Here is a 19503-nt window from a genome sequence, read left to right on the forward strand (position 1 = left end):
GAAGGGGGAGGGAGCAGTACTATTCTAGAGCGCGTATTTAATCGCGTTCTGCTCCGGCGTTAATTTCGCGGTCGAGATTACGGCGCGTCTCTGATCCCCGTGGCCAACCCCCCAACTAAGTAGAGAAGTTATAACCGATGTCAAAATTAAATGCCTCGCTCTGCGATATCGATGTGCGTGTTCGTTGTATGCTTGCGATTACGACACGCCCAGCCCATGGAAGAGCAACCAGGAAATGTACATACGTATCGTACATATATATGAGCGCACGTACATATGAGCACGCATCACACGTGTACCACACGCGAGTACCCATCATACATAACGTATTTATGTAGCCCCGCATAGTACGTATGTATGTACGTACCACTTGAGCAACGAACCTGCACTTGGCTCTCGTGCATCGTGCACCATCCGGTATATCGCGTATTGGACATCGTTGGCATTCCATCACAAAATGAATATACGTACGTGTGTATGTGTACATGCCTTTAAAAAGAGCGACGCTCGTAATATTTTAATTCGCCACGAGGTATGTTTCGCTGATCGATATGAAAGCGATCAAGTTAGAAAATCTCATAACATAATTAACGTAATTTTTTAATTCATAATTTTCTAGCAGTTGTATCTCGTAAGTTAAAATTTTTGAAAAATGGATAGGAACTTTAATGAGACGCGCACAGGAAAGATAGAGCTTCGTTATTTCGATCGGGATATCGTAATTATAAAATGCGTACAGGATGTGCACGTGTGCTATCTTTGGGCTTTCGTCAGTTTCTATCCGGGCGAGGCAATGAAAATCTTTAACGGCCCAACGTTTATCGGCCTCGCGGACGGAAAGGCCAGAAGAGAGCCTTCTCTCGAGATCGTTACCTCGTTAAAACCGCAACGAAACGGTTGGAATCTTTCATAGTCGTGGATCTCTTGCGACGATACTGCATACCGCTTGAGATTACGTATGTCGCACGTGCACGTCTTTCTTCCGGGATTCGTGCGCACGCGTGCACGCGCGCTTACAATTGCAAACAGATGCCACATTAATCTTACGGTCATTTTTCATAATCCATTTTTCTCTTATAGTGAAATAACAGGAGAGAATGTGCAAAAAAAAAGCTTCTGCATTACATAAGCGATACGATGTTGAATACTGATAATCTTTCTTTTTAAAGGAAAGCGATTTTCTCGGACTCGAGAGGAGAGAGAGAGAGAAAGACAAACAGAACTTTATGAGTGAATTTGTTGATCGTTTAATAATTCCTTTTAAAATTGTAAAAATACTTGAAATTGGAAAAGTGCATTTTTTCTTTAACCACAGATTAACATTTTCTTCCTGTGCATTTTTGAGTTAATTTAAAAAAGGGACAGCGATCATTTTTTTGGCAATAATTTTTTCTGTTTCCGCTGAATATTTCTAAATGAAAACAAATTTTCTTTGATTTGTTTAAAACAGTTGAACTAAGAAAAAATGAATTATGGATTTATATTCGCGCATTTTCTATTTTAAGAATGTTTGTATCGTAATATTTCATAACAATCTAATTATAGAATATCGTGTCATCGCGATGAAAGAAGGAAGTGTATAAATACGCAAGAATTTATTCTGGCAAACAGTTTTACATCAGATTGGATGGTTCAATTGCATTGACGAATGGATGGTCCGATTGCATCGAACGGAAATAACTTCTACCGGGATGCGAACGATTAGTTGATATTACTATAATATTATTGCGATGGAGTATCTTATATATTGCAGTAATGTACGTTATGTAACGAGGATCGTAAGTCCACGCCGGGACTTGCAAGCAATTCCGGACGTCGACTGATGACCAATCCGCGACGTAATTGAGATTCGCGTGCGTCATATCTATTGCTGAATCCGTGATCTCTTATTCTTATTATCATTGCCAGTATCGAGTCGCGTCGCAGCAACATGGCTCATCAACTACGACTACGTGCAAAGAGAATGCAGGATTTATGATAATATCACAAGATATTGATTACATGCATTAACGTCACGGGGAGAAAGCTAGTTACACGGTATTATATCTCGGCTACGATAGATTTTACCGAAGTATATCCGAGTATTTTTGAAAGGCAACTTGCTTTTGTATTAAATATATAAAGTTGCGTGCGATTTATAAGCTACCATGTAGTACAGGATATATTTTATCAGAGAAGATTATTTTTAACGTCTTAAAAATGTAAAAATTAAGGAATATCCATAATTAATAATACCTATCTATTTACTGTACGGATATTATTAATTTAAAAGTTTAATTAAATAATTTAATCTAGTAAAGAAATTTTTTTTATAGAACTTCTGTAAAATATTACGAAGGGGAAAACGTTATTTCACGTTTCGTGTTGTGATCGCGAACACGTAATCTTGAGAAGTACCGCGAAATATATAATGAAATAACGAAGAGAGTGGGAAAAAGAAGGCGAGCCGCGATATTTGCAGGCTTGGCCACCGACACGGCACGCAACACGCGCACGATACAGCGTATGAAATCAATTTCCTTGGATCCATTGGAACACGGCGCGCCGTAGCCGCAGGCACCGGATGTTACGTTACGAACGACCAATAAGGGAAGCAATTACGGACATCTATTACCGCGGTATGATTGTTTATGATCTAGATCCGAATCTAGATCTATCTCTATATTTGTACGCCAAGTTTCTTCTACGCGCAGCTCGCTAAGCATCATTGCTGCACAAACGCAAGATTCTACTGTTCGATTCTTGCAACCACGTACGCATCGTCGAGAAAGATGCAATCACAGTATGAAATATAACACTTTTTGCTTTCATCGTAAGAAAATTTAAAATCATAAAAAAAGTCTTCGGCAATTCGAAATACATATCAATGTTACATTAAAGATGTTATATTTTAATTTTGCACTGCAATATAATGGAGATAATTTTGCAGTTTAAGAAGGATTTTTTGACAATATCTAGCGTCGAAAAAATTAATTGACAATAAATAAGGATTTTTTCGTGTAGTTGCTTAAATATTAAGTAATACTAGAATTTTTATTGTAATAGGAAAGGGTTGTGATGCGTTTCGGAATGGCGTTGCGAACGCTTATCGATATCGCACGACAATTTGCAAGATTGAAGAGTCTCTCCCAACTGTCGTAATCACTTGATTCAGCGTCATCGTGCCGATCCCAGTACGCGATAATTCATAAGGCCCTTTCCCCTCGCGGCGACCTTCGCCATTCCGCGAGATCGAATCGAATCTCTCGAAGGACCTTCGATCTTCTCAGCGAGATCGATTCCTCGATCCCGTTACTTCTCTCGTACCCCTAAGGGGAAGTTATCCGCGCGGAATGCATCGAGCGCATCGAGGAGGCGACATTATATATGTTGCATGTGTGTATGTATGTTTTCGCGATGCAGGCAAGTATGTATATGTGTGTGCGCGCGTCGCGTGTACTACGCTCCACCTCGAAGATGATCTCAAAGGTTAACGATGTTCCACGCTTCGAACGGACCTCTCCCTGGAAAAGGTGACTGGCCGATCTTCCCTGTGATGATCGACCTCCTTCGATCATCGTCCACGGATCTCGAAGGAGACGAATCGATAAAATCGGGGGTTGGGAGAGAGATTGGGACAGGGAATAATCTTTAAATTGAAGCGGATATTTTTATATACCGAACGTTAAAATTTTTATTGAAGGATACGTAGCTAACGGTTAAGGGCATTTAATAATCGCGATTCCCTTGATATTCAGTTGATATTATGAAGGGATTTGCTACTTGAAAATTTTAATACATTTTGTCGACTATATAATCGATTATGTAATGTTGGAATATTTTTTACTTCAATATTTCCCGTGATTTAGTTTGCTAGCAATTGAAAGATAGTTTATATAAAAAGCTTTAAAATATTATATATTTTATTTATTTAAATAGTTTGATTCAAATTTAGCTGTGTTATATACAATAATATATGTATATAAATGACGATAATTATTATATATACATTGTTGATTTATTATCTTCTCAACATGTACCACCGATTCTTCCTCTATTATTTTCGCGATGCGTACGAGAATAAATGGCTAGTCAAGAAGAGTAATTATTAGTGTTTAGACATCGTTGTAACGGCATTAATCATAATCGCAAATTAGTTGCCAACATAACCGACAAATCAATTTCGAATCGCGCGATCCTGAAATTCTGGAAGGCTTCGAGAAAGAACGGTTTTCCACCGTCGTCGTTACTTACTTAATTACGGCCGTTTAATTAACTTAAGCGCTGACATTTCGACGATGCGTTCTGTTCGAGCGTGCGATTGTTGGTCGGGAGATTATTTCATAATTCTCTGGCGGTGGCACACTATTATTGCTAGCGAACGTTATTAACTTAAGCATCTACGGCACCTACGGCACCTTTACTCTCTCGAGCCGTGCATTAATCTCCCCGCTGCGGAGATAAGCGAATGTTTGTGTCACTTTGAACGATTATCGTCATGCTATTTGCGTTCCTAGTAAATCTTCAGACGTAACATTAGCGCGACACTCATGATAGAATCGTCAGACGCGATATGTCAGCTTCACGCTTTCGGAGATGCATAGATCCATTCATCCCCATGTTCTGAAATATGTGTATCTGTTAGATATAATATATAGAATTATTTATACTCAATACTCAAATAATAACATTGCATTATGTAATAAAATAAGAAATGAGAAATTAATGCGCGATATCGGAATAGATTTAACTGAGTGACACAAAGTTGAAAAATATCGATTATTCGGACATTGATGCCTTGACGTTGATTATTCACGCATAGCTACTGAATTCATATTAAAATTCATTTTGCTTATATCTTACTTATGATTCTCCTTATTGTCCGAATCGGGAACAAGTGTTTTACTATCGATTTATCTGCACAGAGAGATAATTGCAGATTATACCAATGGAATATAAACATGGATGTTGCAACGAGCAAAACAGAAAGGCTGCAACTCAAGGACAATGTTACGCGTTTCATTCAGTCCATGGAGTGGAAAGTTCCAAGTGAGATTATTCGAAGCGATGCAAGAATTTACGGTTACCCATGATTATTACTCGTTTTAATTAAACGTTCGACACAGCGATCGGGAGACGCGCCGGAAGAAGAGCAGGAAAACGCGAAACTGTTACTTCGTAATGCAACGACCGACCGTGATGAGACGTTTATAGGTAGAGAGAGAACTATCGTGCGCCACTTTCGAGCCTCAATTCCCGCGCATTATTTCGCTCTTTCAATCGCGTCCCCCCGTCACCGTTCCCTCGTCGTCCCAGATTAGTCAGAGAGGGTACTACTTAATCGAGGCGGCGGTGGTTAATGCCGACCTTCCGCAGCCTCCGCGTCGTCCGGTAATGAAAGCAGCCACCGCACGGCCGGCTACGATAATGGCCGCAATCTGTAACCGGGGCGAGGTCAATTAATAAAGACATCAGGTCATTAATTTAATTGCGAACGCAGCATCGCGCTGCGCGAATGTCGCCGCAAAACTCGTCGCCGTAGAGAGAACGCGCGCATCTCTCTTCTCTTTGCCTTCTCCCGCCGTCCTTTACGTCTCGGACGTCTCGATTTATTAACCCGCACCATAATTTATTAATTGCGAAATCCACCATCGTCGCGCATGTCGATAAGAAAGGTTGCCATTAAAAGTCCACGCGAGGTCGACAAGGTGCCGATCAGCGCGATGCGAATTATCGCTCTATCTCCACGACGAAAACACCCGCGCGCCCGCGATGCTAAGTAATCGATCGATCGATCCATCGAAGATGATGATAAGACTTGGCTTGCTCTTCTGTGAAAATTACGGTGCAAGTTACGGAGGAGCTTAAAAATCGCGTGCGTCGATATCGTGAGCCTCTGTCGACTTTTCAATCACAGGGGTTATACTTCGATCGCATAGTAATATTTTTTAAGCGGGGTCTGAATGAATACGCCGTATGAATACGCCGAGAAATGGGTATCTCAGCCAAGAAGGTGCCGTGAATTATCTCCAGCGAACGAAGCTGGGATAAATTGATGGATAGATGTTAATGCGATCCGGGACACGTCGCCTGAAGCAGTCAGTAAGGAATAATGACAGATACATATAGCTCAGGGAACATAAGAAAGAATATTGCAGCAATGGCTTACTGAAGCAAACTTAATAGTCGCATAAAATCAATAAATATACTAGCATTAAATAATTTATTGCATCGGTTAAGTATTCATTGCATTTTATATAGGGTCAGTTACGCAAATAGTTTTTCTTGGATGAAATAAAATTTAAATATATAGACTAATGTGTACATATATTTTTTATATAGTAATAGTCTAATGTATATATTTTATTCTATTATATATGTGTAAAAGATGATTTTATTTAAAATACGCATCCAATAATTTTCGAAAATTATCTCGTTTCGGAAGAAATATACAATAATCTGTATCTCTTTCTTTATATCACGAAAAAGAATTTTCGTCATTTAAATTTTAATTATTTAACACACGTAATGTTATCGCGTTTCTCGATAATTGCCGCATTTAATTCTACATAAGAGCTAGAGTTTCTCTGCATCAATTACAGCTCGAGCGTAGCGGCGCTCTCAAATAAATAAACTATTGATATCCAATCAATGCCGCTCAAGACGATATCGAAGCGACCTCAATCTGCAAAACATAATAAATCGGTCGTTAAGGATAGAAAGCCGCCACTCTTCTTTTTACCCGGAATAGCCGACGTACCCCCTCGAGGACGGCATTCGAGGCACTGTGGCGGCTTTGTTATCGGCGTCCGCGAGTTTCAATTGCGAATCATGGTAGGTAATCAACTCGCCGAGTTATTAGCTAAGGTGCCTTTCACGGCGCGGCGCGTCCGACCACGCTCGTCTCTTGTATAATTCAGCCCGGATATCAACGAGCGGAAGAGAAACAATGAGACAGAGAGTTATTGTGAGAGGGTCGCGGATCGTGCGTTATCGAGATATTTCGCGTCGGGAGCTACCCAATGGCCGCGATCGCTTTCTTCTTTTATCTTCCCTATTTCTTTTCCCTTCATCATCCTCTCCTCCCTTTCGCTTTCTCCATCCTTGCATTTTTTTTTCTTTCTTTCTTCCTCAATGCACCGCGATTCTTCGGATGCTCTTTTCTCTCCGATCCCGCTGCGTGTTCCTCCGTTGCGTTGCCGGTAATCATCGAGAAATCGTATTCCCGTTGATGACTGGCGGGTGATTACACGGCGGTCGACCGCTTGCGCGCGCGAGTTTGCGGATCACCCATACGACAGCTAATTGAAAGCGGACGTTGAATCGGTACGGACGGACGAGCCCACCGCCAGCTGATCGTAGATAGTCTTGCTCCGCTGGTACTCCGCCTTTAGGATGTTCCTTTAAATGATCGCTGTTTCTAAACGATGTTCTTATTTTTCCCGACAACGAATTAATCGTGATTTTCTTTTTTTTTTTTTCGTGAATCTTTATTTTTGCCAGACGAGAGAAGTGACGAGAGTTTTTATTTTTAGCGCTATAAATGTGAAAAGTACATTGTAACATAATTGAATTTATATTTAGGACGGTTTATTATACCAGAGACTACGATTGACATAGTTTTATTGCATTGGTCAAATTTAAGATAAGTTGTATTGATTTCTCGATATCTTTATATTTTGCATATTTAAAAGAATTTATTTCAGAATCGTATTCAGAAAAATTCATATTTCAATATAAATTTTTCTTGCTCTCGACTGTTGTCAATCGTGAATTGACAAAAAACGGAGAAATTATATGTTTTTAAAATATGGATTTCAAACAATTAAGAAATAATTTTTTTATTTAATTTGTTGAAATGCCTATACGATTTCATTTGATGCTAATATCCTGACATTAAATAAATAAGTCGAATAAACGAAATTTAAAATCACACGGTCACATTGAATATTTCACAAAAAGAGAATTAGATTTTCTCTTATATCTTACAAACCCGTATACATTTTATCATGCTAGTTTCAATTTGAAGATTCCTTCAAAAAGGAAGGAAATGAATCGCCTTCTCTCATCGTGCGTTGATATGCAGAGAATATAAGATCCATCTCACGCATTCTCACGCATTCCATCACGTCGTCGTTAGGGGAGGAATCGTCGTGCGAGGAAAGAGAGTCCGATGGTATTCTAATCATACTTCTAGCCTCTGCTCTTCATGATTCTTCGAGAAAATTGCAAAAACCATCAAATTTTTCTTTTTAAATCAGTATCATTCAATGGTATCGATTCACAATTGCTTCCATGGTTGACTCTGGTTTACTCGGCATTATTTTAAAGATTAAGGAGCCTTTAATTGCGCATAATAATTGTTGCGACGCGTATAATGACTGTCATTTAGATTATTTTACCAACAGCAGTGTAGGACCATTATGAACTTCTAGCTCCTGCCAATGTATCTGAGACGTCGCATCTTCCCGTGTAGTCTGATGGCTTTCAGTTTTATCGATCTTTTCCGTTTGTGATACGAGCACTGCCGAGATATGTGCACTAGTAAGACCTGTTTCCTGCCGTTGAAAAGTTACCGGATCGTTCCGTGTCTCTCGACGACGAGACTCCTGTTGATTTTCCAGACGAGTCTAGTCTCGGGGAAAAGAGAAAAGGGAAGAGGGCGACGGATAAGATCAAGAGCCGAGAATAACCACGCGAACATCGGCGGCCGACAAATTAATGCCTCAAGGTATGCACTTTCCGGATGGAGCAATTAACGACGCTTCGGCAATTATATATATATAAATAATATACCTCCTTACGCGGATTAAACACGCACGCGCGTATCGCTGGTCGATATTCCAATAAACACTTTTGCCGTTCGACCAGTTTTCGACCGAGAGTTTTGGAATGGAATGTGCAAAGTCATATCAAGTTATGGCGAATTCTATCTACTGCGGGAGAAGTCGATACATTATATCGTATTATTCGGTTTTATAAATTGAAGATTTATTCTCCCAGTTATCTGGAACTTACTCTCAGTTTGCGTGTTAATATAATAATAATTGTGTGACATAAGCGTGGGTTAGCAGCGATTATAATGTAACAAAATGTGTGCCAAATAAGAAAATTTTTATTCAGAATTTTTATTCCGTATTCCAAAAATGGATATCTCGGATAGATCTTTTCCAAACTCATCCTATCTTATTGTTAATCGTACCATATTTCAAAATTATTGCCAACGTTTTGTATCTGATGTCTCGTCCATTCTTGGAACGATAGCAGGTATCAACGACAGAAACGAGTAACGAGCTACCGTTAACGCCACTTACAATTAGAGGATTATTAACGATGAAGCTTAACGCTCGGCTGATACTATCAGGCGGATTCGAAATTTCCATCTTAGGATGTTTTTAACGACGTCCGCGTCGACATTTACACCGGTGTTGTTCGAAGTCGTCGAAGCGAGTGAGCGTGTGTAATCATCGTCGAGGAACTCTCACACTGATCCCATGACGTCGACGCGGATTCGGCATCGATGACGGAAAAGAGGTCATGAACTAATTGAAGGTCTCTTGGCGAAATCGTTGGCTCCTCTATGTCTCCTTCAATAGGCGGATTTAGGTAATAATAATCGGTCACTTGTTTAATTAATATGAATTACATTCGATAATCTGACAGTCAAACGTCTCTTATTGAATTGTTGAAACCGAGCAGAATTTTTTCGATTGATAATTTGCGTTTTTAGATGATTACATAGGTATAAAATTGTTCTGTTGCAAAAAAAAAGATTATTCTTTGCAGAAATTATGTATAGAGAGAAAATTTTATACGAAAGAAAATATGCATTAAAATAGAAGATAAATAATGGAACAAACTCTTTTCAATGACAAAAAATTACATAATGTTTTATACATTTAATGTACTATTTTTTTAATTTATTATATTTTTCCTAGTCAGATTAAATAGTTATATTTGAGAAATTACAACCTTTTCCGGGATTATGAATGTACATCGATCAATAATATTGTTAAGAATCGCTATAAATATATCATGGTTTGATCATATCACGTAAAATACATAAAGTTATCAAAGAAGCGAAACTCACGGGAGTCTGGAAAATGCTTATGTCATCCCGAGCGATCCAGACGTCCGTCAGAAACGACCTTGAAGATTGTACGGTACTAAAGACGAGGTCTGTAGTTCTCAGTTTGGCAAAGTCCTGCGGCTATGTTTGCATGGCACGTCGCAAAGGAAGAAGATCAAAGATGAAGATTTGCTCTTGCAGAGAGAAGTAAAAGGTGACAGAAGAGATATTACGGTGCGAAAGAGACGGATGTGTAGACAGGAAAGGAAGCTCGAAAAGAAAAAGTGCCGTGAGAGACGAAGAGACCGCCGTGAGACGCGACAACTCGTGTTTTACATGAGAACCACGCGGATCTTATCTCCTCCGGTATACCAGTAAGACCGCAACCAGGTCACGAAGGACCCATATAACCGACGAGGACCAGATTTCGCGAATCACAGACCACCTGTTATTTCTGATGCACGCTCCCTGTCTCCTTCGTTTCTTCCTTAGGTTTTCCTTCATCTGCGCTGCCACCGATCGATATCGTGTTATTTTATAATCAATGTTGTTGATCATCATGCGTTTTTCTGAATAAAAATGTAAGAAAGGAATTATATGGAGAGTTTAATCATTTATTGTACTGTCTTTCTAATCTCATTTATTGGCAAAAACTGATTTAATTAAATTATATAATAACTGATTGAATTAAAATTAATTACATTAAATATCAAAGCCTATGAGTGAAAAAATATCTCATTTATTTTACAACTAACTCCAAACCAAACGAACATAAACGAGTACAAACAAATATCAGAGCGAACGAGTGAAGACATTAATTATTAATATTTTTTTTATTTATTAATTAAGTAATGTTTTAATCTGATATTTGCTGATATTTGTTCGCTTGGTTTGGACCCGGCTTATGATTTATTGTCTTATACATTTAATATATCATAATTTTAATTTAATAATATTGCTTAAAAGCCTTAAGAAAAATTTACATCGACATTAACGTTAAGAATTAGCTGTTCTCCATATGCAAAATTGTAGAAGTAATTTCATGTGATACAATCCATTCTCTCTTTAATAAACAGACGGAAAGCCGACCAAAAGAACCGACCCACTTCTTGCCAATAAACACGTCCGATGAACAAAAACCGTGAGTAGGGCGGTCTTGTGTGCGTAACGGCCGACATGGGCCGTGATGTATCGCTCCGTTGGACGCATCCCTTCGTCTCCCAGCATAATCCGAGGGCATATGGTAGCGGCTTTGCCTTAATAGAGGCTCGTGCCTTGCTACGGACTTAATGCGTCACGGATTTTCTTTCACACTTATTCGTTCTGCGCGAACAAAACCGCCTTACGTATACCTTGGTCTTAATGCGAAATGCGTGACTCAAAAAAAATTATCTAAATTTTTTTACGCTCGTTTTCACATCAAATGATGAGCATCGCGTACAAATCATCGCGAATTAGAGTAATCGTGATTTTAATTCCATAATATGTAATATTTATAACGTCAAGTTATCTCTATCGATTGGATGGTTTATTATTATTTCGCGAGATGTTAATCTCATAGATATGATATCTATCGGCAAAATCTTTCACATTTTGTTGCCATAGAGGCAAGCATGTGGGAGCAGTAGTGTTTAACATTTTTTTTGGATTTTCTCGGACGTTTGTGCTTCGCATGCCCTTTCTTGCAATAATCCAGAGTTCTTTGATCTTTGTTTGAAATGCAGATGATGTATGTATCACGAGAGATGATATGTGTAAGGGGGAGTTTATCCATTTACGCGATGCAGGAAAATAGAATTTTTAAGGAAGAAGAAAGAGAGTTTAGTTAAATTTAAAACTTTACTTTTTAATTATTTTTATCGTCATTCTATCATAAACTTTCTGCGTTCATAAATTTTTTCCCGACGTTTCTACGCGAGCTTCTACCCTCTTTCATCTTCCGCGATTAATTAAGCGGGCTATAAGCGGAGGAATTTTCGTATGCAAATTTTTACATTATTCCGTGTGGTGATCGGGGAGAGAGGCGGGAAGGGCAAGAGAACGGCAAAGAGAAAATATATGTAGGCGCGACAAAACGCTGAGCGTAAGATGCGCCGTGCAAATGAATCTCTCGCGTTTCAAGAATAATGTTGCTGTTCGAGCCTGAGAAAAATTGCAGTAAAACGCGTCTTTTTTTTTTCAATTATATGCGCTGTTTCGCGGCGTGCATATGTACACTCGGCGTTACGAATATCTTTGCTTTTTTTTAAACAGACATGTTTACAACGATTTCGTATGATGTCGTCATTGAATCTATTATTTTCCCAGATTATTCTAATTTCTAAATAAATACCTCTAAGTCTTTTGAATATGATTCAAGAAATCTGGTACATAATATTTTTTAGCATTAATTTTTTTTAAGGCAGCATTTTCAAAAATACATATGTATTTGATACAAGTAATTTGCATTCAAACTACGATAATGACGATTATTACATATAACGACGCAAAGTTACTCATTTTCTTTCTTTATTGTACGATTTATTACTAAGAACTTAGTCATTAGTCTTTATTGCTTGTTTCATAGCTCGAGTATTACTCAATCTCCTGCGCGAGAGCGATCTGTCCGCAGGTAGATAGGCTCGTTCCCGTAAAGTACCGACGATTGTGTGCATGTGTGTGTGTGTGTGTGTGTATGTATTGCGGTGACATTCCCGGGTACATTTTACGCGGTAAAATGCCCGCAGCAGTCACACAGAACGGTTGCGCTTTGATCAGCGTGCAACTCATCTCCCATACCCGATTCGCTCCCTTCGCGATATCCCTTTCGCCCGTTAGTGTCCCGTGCTCCCCTCTCCTCAAATTGGCAGCAATTGCGCGATCACACCGATGGGACTCACTTTCTACGGTTTTACGAGGAGCGAAGTGGAATAGCAATAAGGCGTCATTCCTGCCGTCCGCGGACTGCCACTTTTACGGCCGAAGGAAAATACGTGGTTGGCCGCTGCGACTGGTTGCCCGCACACCTATCGTGCTAAAATGATACGTTTCCGGTACAGCGAGTCCCGTGTAATCCAATCGACCAAATGCGAGTGTAATGTACGTGCAATTTCGCAAAATAATCGACGACCGAAAAAAAAAAAGAGATCAAGCGTAATAAAAATGCCGTCGCGACGCATTGCTGTCGATGATTGCTACCGTCCCCTTTCAATACAGACCTTAATAAACGCGAGGATACATATGACACACAGATGACACGTAATCATTGCCATATACATTTCCGCGCATACGAGTAGACTTCTGCATATTTACAAAGTGCATGATGTCGGGTGCTTTATTGCATAAGCAAACCGCAATATCCATGCGATTGGAGATTTATTTAATTTGATGGTCAATTACATTGACTCACCGTAATCTTTGCCGTGCGAAGTAGAACGCTTTTCTCCTATAATGAATTGTCTAACATTAGAATTCTTTTCTCTTATTGTTGCAGCCCGAAACTGTGCCACAGGCGAGGATCGACATGACCCGCGTCCTGGAGGTAGCCGCCGCCGAGGACGTCACCGGGCATCCTTACAGCCTCGCCGTGACCTCGCCGGAGGGTGTGACCTTCGTCAAAGGAACATGCCGTGAAGAAACCAGATGGTGGTCGGATGTTCTCCAAGTGTATTCGCGAAACAAGGTTGGTCCAGCTTAATGTCAATATATAACCGTTTTTCGTATTTTTAAAAATATTGCGTTATTTATTGCGTTATTTAAATAAAATAAAGATCGTACATTTTTTTTTCTCTCTCTTTCTCCCTCTCTCTCAAGTTGCAATATTTTTCGTGTAGCTTAATGAAATGCTCCGGAAACCGTTATGAAATGCGAGAGCCGCAATCCAATTTCTGCATCAAATTGAAGGATATATCGATTGAAAAAGATGATTTGATAGCTGGTCGAAGGAATCCGTGCGTCCTACTTAACGTACACTTGTGATATAGAATGGCATCTTACGTATATCATTAGGGAATTTAATTTTTCGTCGATTATGGAGGATATGCAGCGGCTAAACCGCATCGATATCGTATTATACGTCTCTCTGAAAGGTGCATTGCGCGAGAAGAACGTAGTCACGCGAATGGTAGAAACGCGCAGAATGTTGCCTGATTGCGCGTGCTCTCGCATAATCATTACGTGCCATAATACATCCTTTCCTGTGACATGCTTGTTACGCGCACAAGAATGATTCCCCGCTTGTGACGTCTTTTCGCGTCCACAGGATTAGCTCTAATAGGGTTTCAAAGCATGCTAGCGGAAACCTATTCGATGTAAAAACAGAGTTACGAGAAAGTTCCGTTGAATATCACGATTATTTCAAACTACGCTTTTAGACTCTGTTATCTACAAAATATGTCGGAATTATGCTATTAATTAATTCTAACGATTATTTGTTTTTGTAATATATTACCTAAAATATATGCAAATCTTAGCGGTTTTAAAAAATGCCACTCATTTTCCGATATATTTTTTCTTTATTTCAATGCGCAAAACTTTATATGATAACAATCATAACAGTTAAAAAGATTACATAATTAAAATGTAATTAATTTTAACTGTGATTCTATATTTCTTTCCAGAATCACACAATTAAAGGGAGAGTTTAAGAGAGAGAAATTAAATTAAACTACAATTCAGATTAAATATTTTTGTTGTCTCTTAGACAATGCTGGTTAAGCAAAAATATTTTTCGTGTCTCCTATTATATAAAAGTGACCATTGTATGTAGTAGAATTAGCGACAATGTAGGACAGAGCGCGACGCAAAAATGCGTCGAGTTCATAAACGGGGCGGGCGAACGCTTTCGCATGATGAAGCGGTTATTGAGTGTGATTGTGCCTGTCGCTTGCGCTTGAAAGGCCTTGAAAAAAATAGCGTAAGCTACAGTGAAACTGCCGACGTTGCCTCGCATAATCGCCAATGCATACCGCGGCGCTCATTACGTCGACAATAAACGCCAGTAGACTTGTGCCGCGACTTGTCACTTGGACTTGCGCGTCTCGGGGGTTGTCAGTCGAGTCGATTGGCCGCTTCCTGCGATTCATTCGTCTTTTCGCGATCTCTAAAGGGGCCTCTCTGTGTTTTCTCTTTTCACCGTCGCTTAACATCGTCTCGGGGCGTCATTATTCAGCTGACGACGGAAAGCGTTTGGTGACAAATGGAGCATCGTTTCACTCGTCACTAAGCGATTGGAAGTCTCGCGAATTAGGTTGAGAACGAACTCTCTTCCATTTCGTAAAAAAGCTTTAACTCTATTAATTATGGCACAATGCATCATGTTACTATAATAGTTAAACAATTAAAACTGTTTAAATTCCCTTTTATATAAACATCTTCTCAAGATTATAATTGAGAACTCGTTTATAGTAATATTTATTTATATTCATAATTTGTTTATTGATAATTACAAAAACTTGATTTATTGATAAGATATACATGAAAGATGCATGAAGCGATTTTTGCAACTTTTGACATTGCATGTAACGGCGCGATAAAGCAATCTATAAATAAATTTACAACGTTTCGTGCACGTCGCGAATATTGGGATTGTAAAGCAATTATTAGAACGCTCTGCGTGACGATGATTTAACATTGACGATGGTTTACAGCGCCTCAAACACAAGTGTTCATATCGCGTGTATATTTGTTGCGCAACACGTACAAGTCGCGACGAAATTTGGGCCGGACCAGCGTTTCCCCGCCATAATTACGCCGTAATTGTTTAGCCTTCCTCGATTATCGACTAAATTGGTATCCGGTACGGGGAGGTGTTCGCGCTCGCGCGAACCTTCCAATCAATCAGACGCCGTAAATCGAACCGCTCAAAAGCTGTCGTTCGTTACACTGCTCGGAACTTTGTAATAACACCGCGGATTACTCGGCCGCGAAATTACGTAAGACATGATCGATCGGCGAGCGGAGAAATATCTCTTCATTCAGTGCTTCTGGTACAAAACGCGAAACATTAGTTATTGCATCGTGACGCGTGCGATATAACACACCGTCGTATTGACGTCATTTACCGAAGAATAGATCTCATGGAAGATATTTTATTTATGGGATACATAGGATTCAGAAATTTATTCTCGAAATAAGTTCCACACACGTTACGATATATCTTGTATTTCGGCTGATTTCTTTTTTTTTTTTTCTCGTTGCAACGCGTATATTTTTATTTAAATTAAGTTTTATTTGAATTACTTGTTGAAAATGCAGGAAGAATATTTTTTGAATTATCATACATTGTCTCGAGAACGCTTAAAAGATATATATATTTTCAAATATATAAATATCATCTTGTAAAGCCGATGCGTTGTAAATTATAATAAATTATGTATTGCGAGACTCGTGCCTGTTAAAGCTCCTGCAATTCTCAGACAAAAAGCATTCTTCTTCATACTCAGTCTTCTTTGCGCACATCCAATGCAATAGCTCGATAATTATCTCTTCAGAGAACAGAATGGAGTGTTTTCTGCGCTCGCGGGTTTCGCGTCGCGGCCACAATCGATCAATCGTTCTCGCGAGAATCGTTTAGGATCCCATCGCGGTCTCGCATTCTCGCATTGTTCGTACGAGATTACATGGCTACGCGCACACGTTAATTCCGTTACGCAAGCAATGATCGATCGGCATACGGCTACACCACGTCGTTGCCGTGGACCTCGTCACTGGTGTAAACGAACGATTACGTTACGAGGCCAAGGCAAGATGCATGCGTGCCATGCGACATTTAGCGCAGTGAACGTGGAGGAAATGTTGCTCCCGCGTTATTTTCCACATTTTTTTGCAATTACTTCCCTTTCCTTTCCTCCCCATTCTTCCCATTGTCCTTGGAATTGTCGCGTTGTTTGCGCAAAGGGCGCTCGATCGCTTCGCGATCACCTCGAGATGACTTCGCGAAGTTGCACAACCGTTGCAACTTTTTTAAATTAAAGTTACGAAATGGTATATGAAAACAATGTCGCATGCATTAATAACGCTAATTATATAAATAAAAAGATAGAGCATTATATATATATATAATTGATTAATTAATTAACTAAATATCTTTTGATTAAATTTGAGTAAATATTTTCCATGAGATACACATTCGTTTGTGTTTAAGGATTGTCGTGTTTTTACGATTATGGTCGAGGATAAACGTAATTATTCGCGCGTTTATTGCGGATCAATTTCCAGATCGATTATCCAATCAGCTGAGATCCTTAACGGCGGAAAAAAACGCTCGAGGGTTTTGATAATAGAATCTGTGGAAATATTCCGTCGCAATTTCTTCACGATTTGCGTTCTGTGGTTTTCAGGGTCGGCATAAGCGAAATGCAACCTTCCCCGGCGGACAGACGACGATTCTGCAAGTTACGCCGACGATTCGAAGTGAGTATGCCTACTGCTCATGTTATGCAAATTTTACAATAATACGCATGTATGCAAAGATATGTCCACGCCAGTAGTTTAACGATGGCGTAATTACTACCTCGCTTAGTCATTTTCATTTTTCTCTGCGGAAAAGTAATATTGCACAGACAAGAGTCTTTTACGCAAGCAATTTGATGTAATGAGAGGTGGAATGTGCAACAATTTAACCAGCGTAGTAAACATGAGATGCGTGTGACAGAAGTGGATATAAATAATAAGACGATACCTTCGCGTGTGAAGGAGAAAGCACATATCTTTTCATAATATATATACTGTCATTATTACGTATCACTATCACCTCGTTATCTCTAGTTCTCGTTACCTCTAATTAGATCTATCTCAATCATTTTTCTCAGAAATTACAGCACAACTTAACTCGAGTCAAATCATACGATGGTGTTTCTTAAATATATAAGTATATATGTTTTATATATGTATAAATTTTTTTTTAAGTTTAGTAAAAAATTCCTTTCTTAGAAAGAAAAATTGCTTAATTTTCTTTCGGCTCCTTCGTGGAGATTTCAAAGCTTTCGCATCGCAAATGCGCATTCAATCACCTGAATTCTTACAAAGGCATTGAAACTTGATCATCGCAGGTAACACACCAAATCCACCGCGACCGCGCTTCAATAGCTGTCAATCAGAGCCGCGCAGCAGCGCGTGGATCCCGGAGACCGGCAACGGAACGTCAGACTTGTGCTCTTCCGTCTTCTCGTCGACGCCGTCCTTGGTAACAACTAGCGTCTGCACCGCGACTAACAATAGCGTGCTGACCAACGGTAACACGGAGAGCGTCTCTGAGGTCAGAAACAATTTATCGCCCTTGCATACTGTGGCGTCCCTCGAGAATGGCTCCAGCGGAAGCTATCTGACAACCGCGACAACGACGACAACGGCGTCGTTGAACGGCAACATTTGCAGCACTGTTTATTCGACCACTTCGACAACCATCTCGAGCAATGCCGCCTCGTTGACCGATAAGCCGCCGATGATCCCCAACGACGGCGCGAGATCAACGAGCTATCGGGATCAACCTGCCAGCAGCGCGTCACCACCGACCCGAGACAAGCTCCGTGCCGAGGACAAGGCCAGGCGCAGGATGAATCAGCAGGGCGAACGAACCGGCGACACGACCAGCACGGCCTCCGGCGAGAAACTAGGTCGGTATATTCGATGAGACACAATTTCTTCGAGTGTCCGATGCCTTTGACAGATAAAATTATCATCTGTGCTTTGACATTTCCTTGACTCTGATTACGATTACACGATGTTTGCCTGATGATTCTTGTGATTTTTGTCAATACGCGGAAGATTTCTTTGTTCACATTTCTGAATTTATTTATAAAATTATTTTTCGATTCGCATTTCTAAAATTTTAATAGTTTAATTAAAATTTGATAAAAAGTTAATGAGATTATAAAACTATTAGTGACAATGATCTTCAATCGCTCGTGACTTATTTTTTCGATTATATTTAATTAAACTAGATATCCTTTAATGATATTATAATTAGATACCTGATGATAGAAAGATATATTACTGTATTTGATCGCTTCGTTTGGATTGATTTGCGTTGTGCTGTCGAGATCATATTGAAATTAGGACATGAATGATTGATAGTAAATAATTTAAAAATAATATTAGGTATATCTCATTTCTCTGAGATATTTCAAGATAACATGAAAGTTACATTAGAAGTAATAACTTTCAAGATGTTCGTCTCGCTTTGTCACGATTTACGTCGAAAGTTTTTCTTATTCTTAATAGTCGGATAAAACTAGTTTAGATACGGATGGAAACTAGGTCGCTGGATTTTACATTCTCAATGACGATGATTTGCAATCCGCAAAAGAAACAGCTGACGTATTAAGTCGGACAGCTGACCTATTTTTATTCTATATAATTAATATAACAAACGTAATAGTTCAAAGAAATGTTGCTCCAGATTCGCATATAGAAAATTATATTAATGAAATTAGATATCTTTCAAGAGAATTAGTGATACAGTGCAAAAAAGATTT

General features: G+C 39.3%; 1 protein-coding gene across 1 annotated transcript in view; it reads left to right on the top strand.

Annotated features, from left to right (window-relative positions):
* Positions 1-19503, top strand: part of LOC115234526 (protein outspread) — a 223743-nt gene that overhangs the window by 186363 nt on the left and 17877 nt on the right. Inside the window, exons 4-6 of the mRNA XM_029805684.1 lie at positions 13521-13709; positions 17368-17440; positions 18079-18642. Of these exons, the coding sequence (XP_029661544.1) occupies positions 13521-13709; positions 17368-17440; positions 18079-18642 (826 nt within the window). The remainder of the gene's footprint in view (positions 1-13520; positions 13710-17367; positions 17441-18078; positions 18643-19503) is intronic.

Source organism: Formica exsecta, unplaced genomic scaffold (genome assembly GCF_003651465.1).
Source record: "Formica exsecta isolate Colony F162 unplaced genomic scaffold, ASM365146v1 scaffold2, whole genome shotgun sequence".
Lineage (NCBI taxonomy): Eukaryota > Metazoa > Arthropoda > Insecta > Hymenoptera > Formicidae > Formica > Formica exsecta.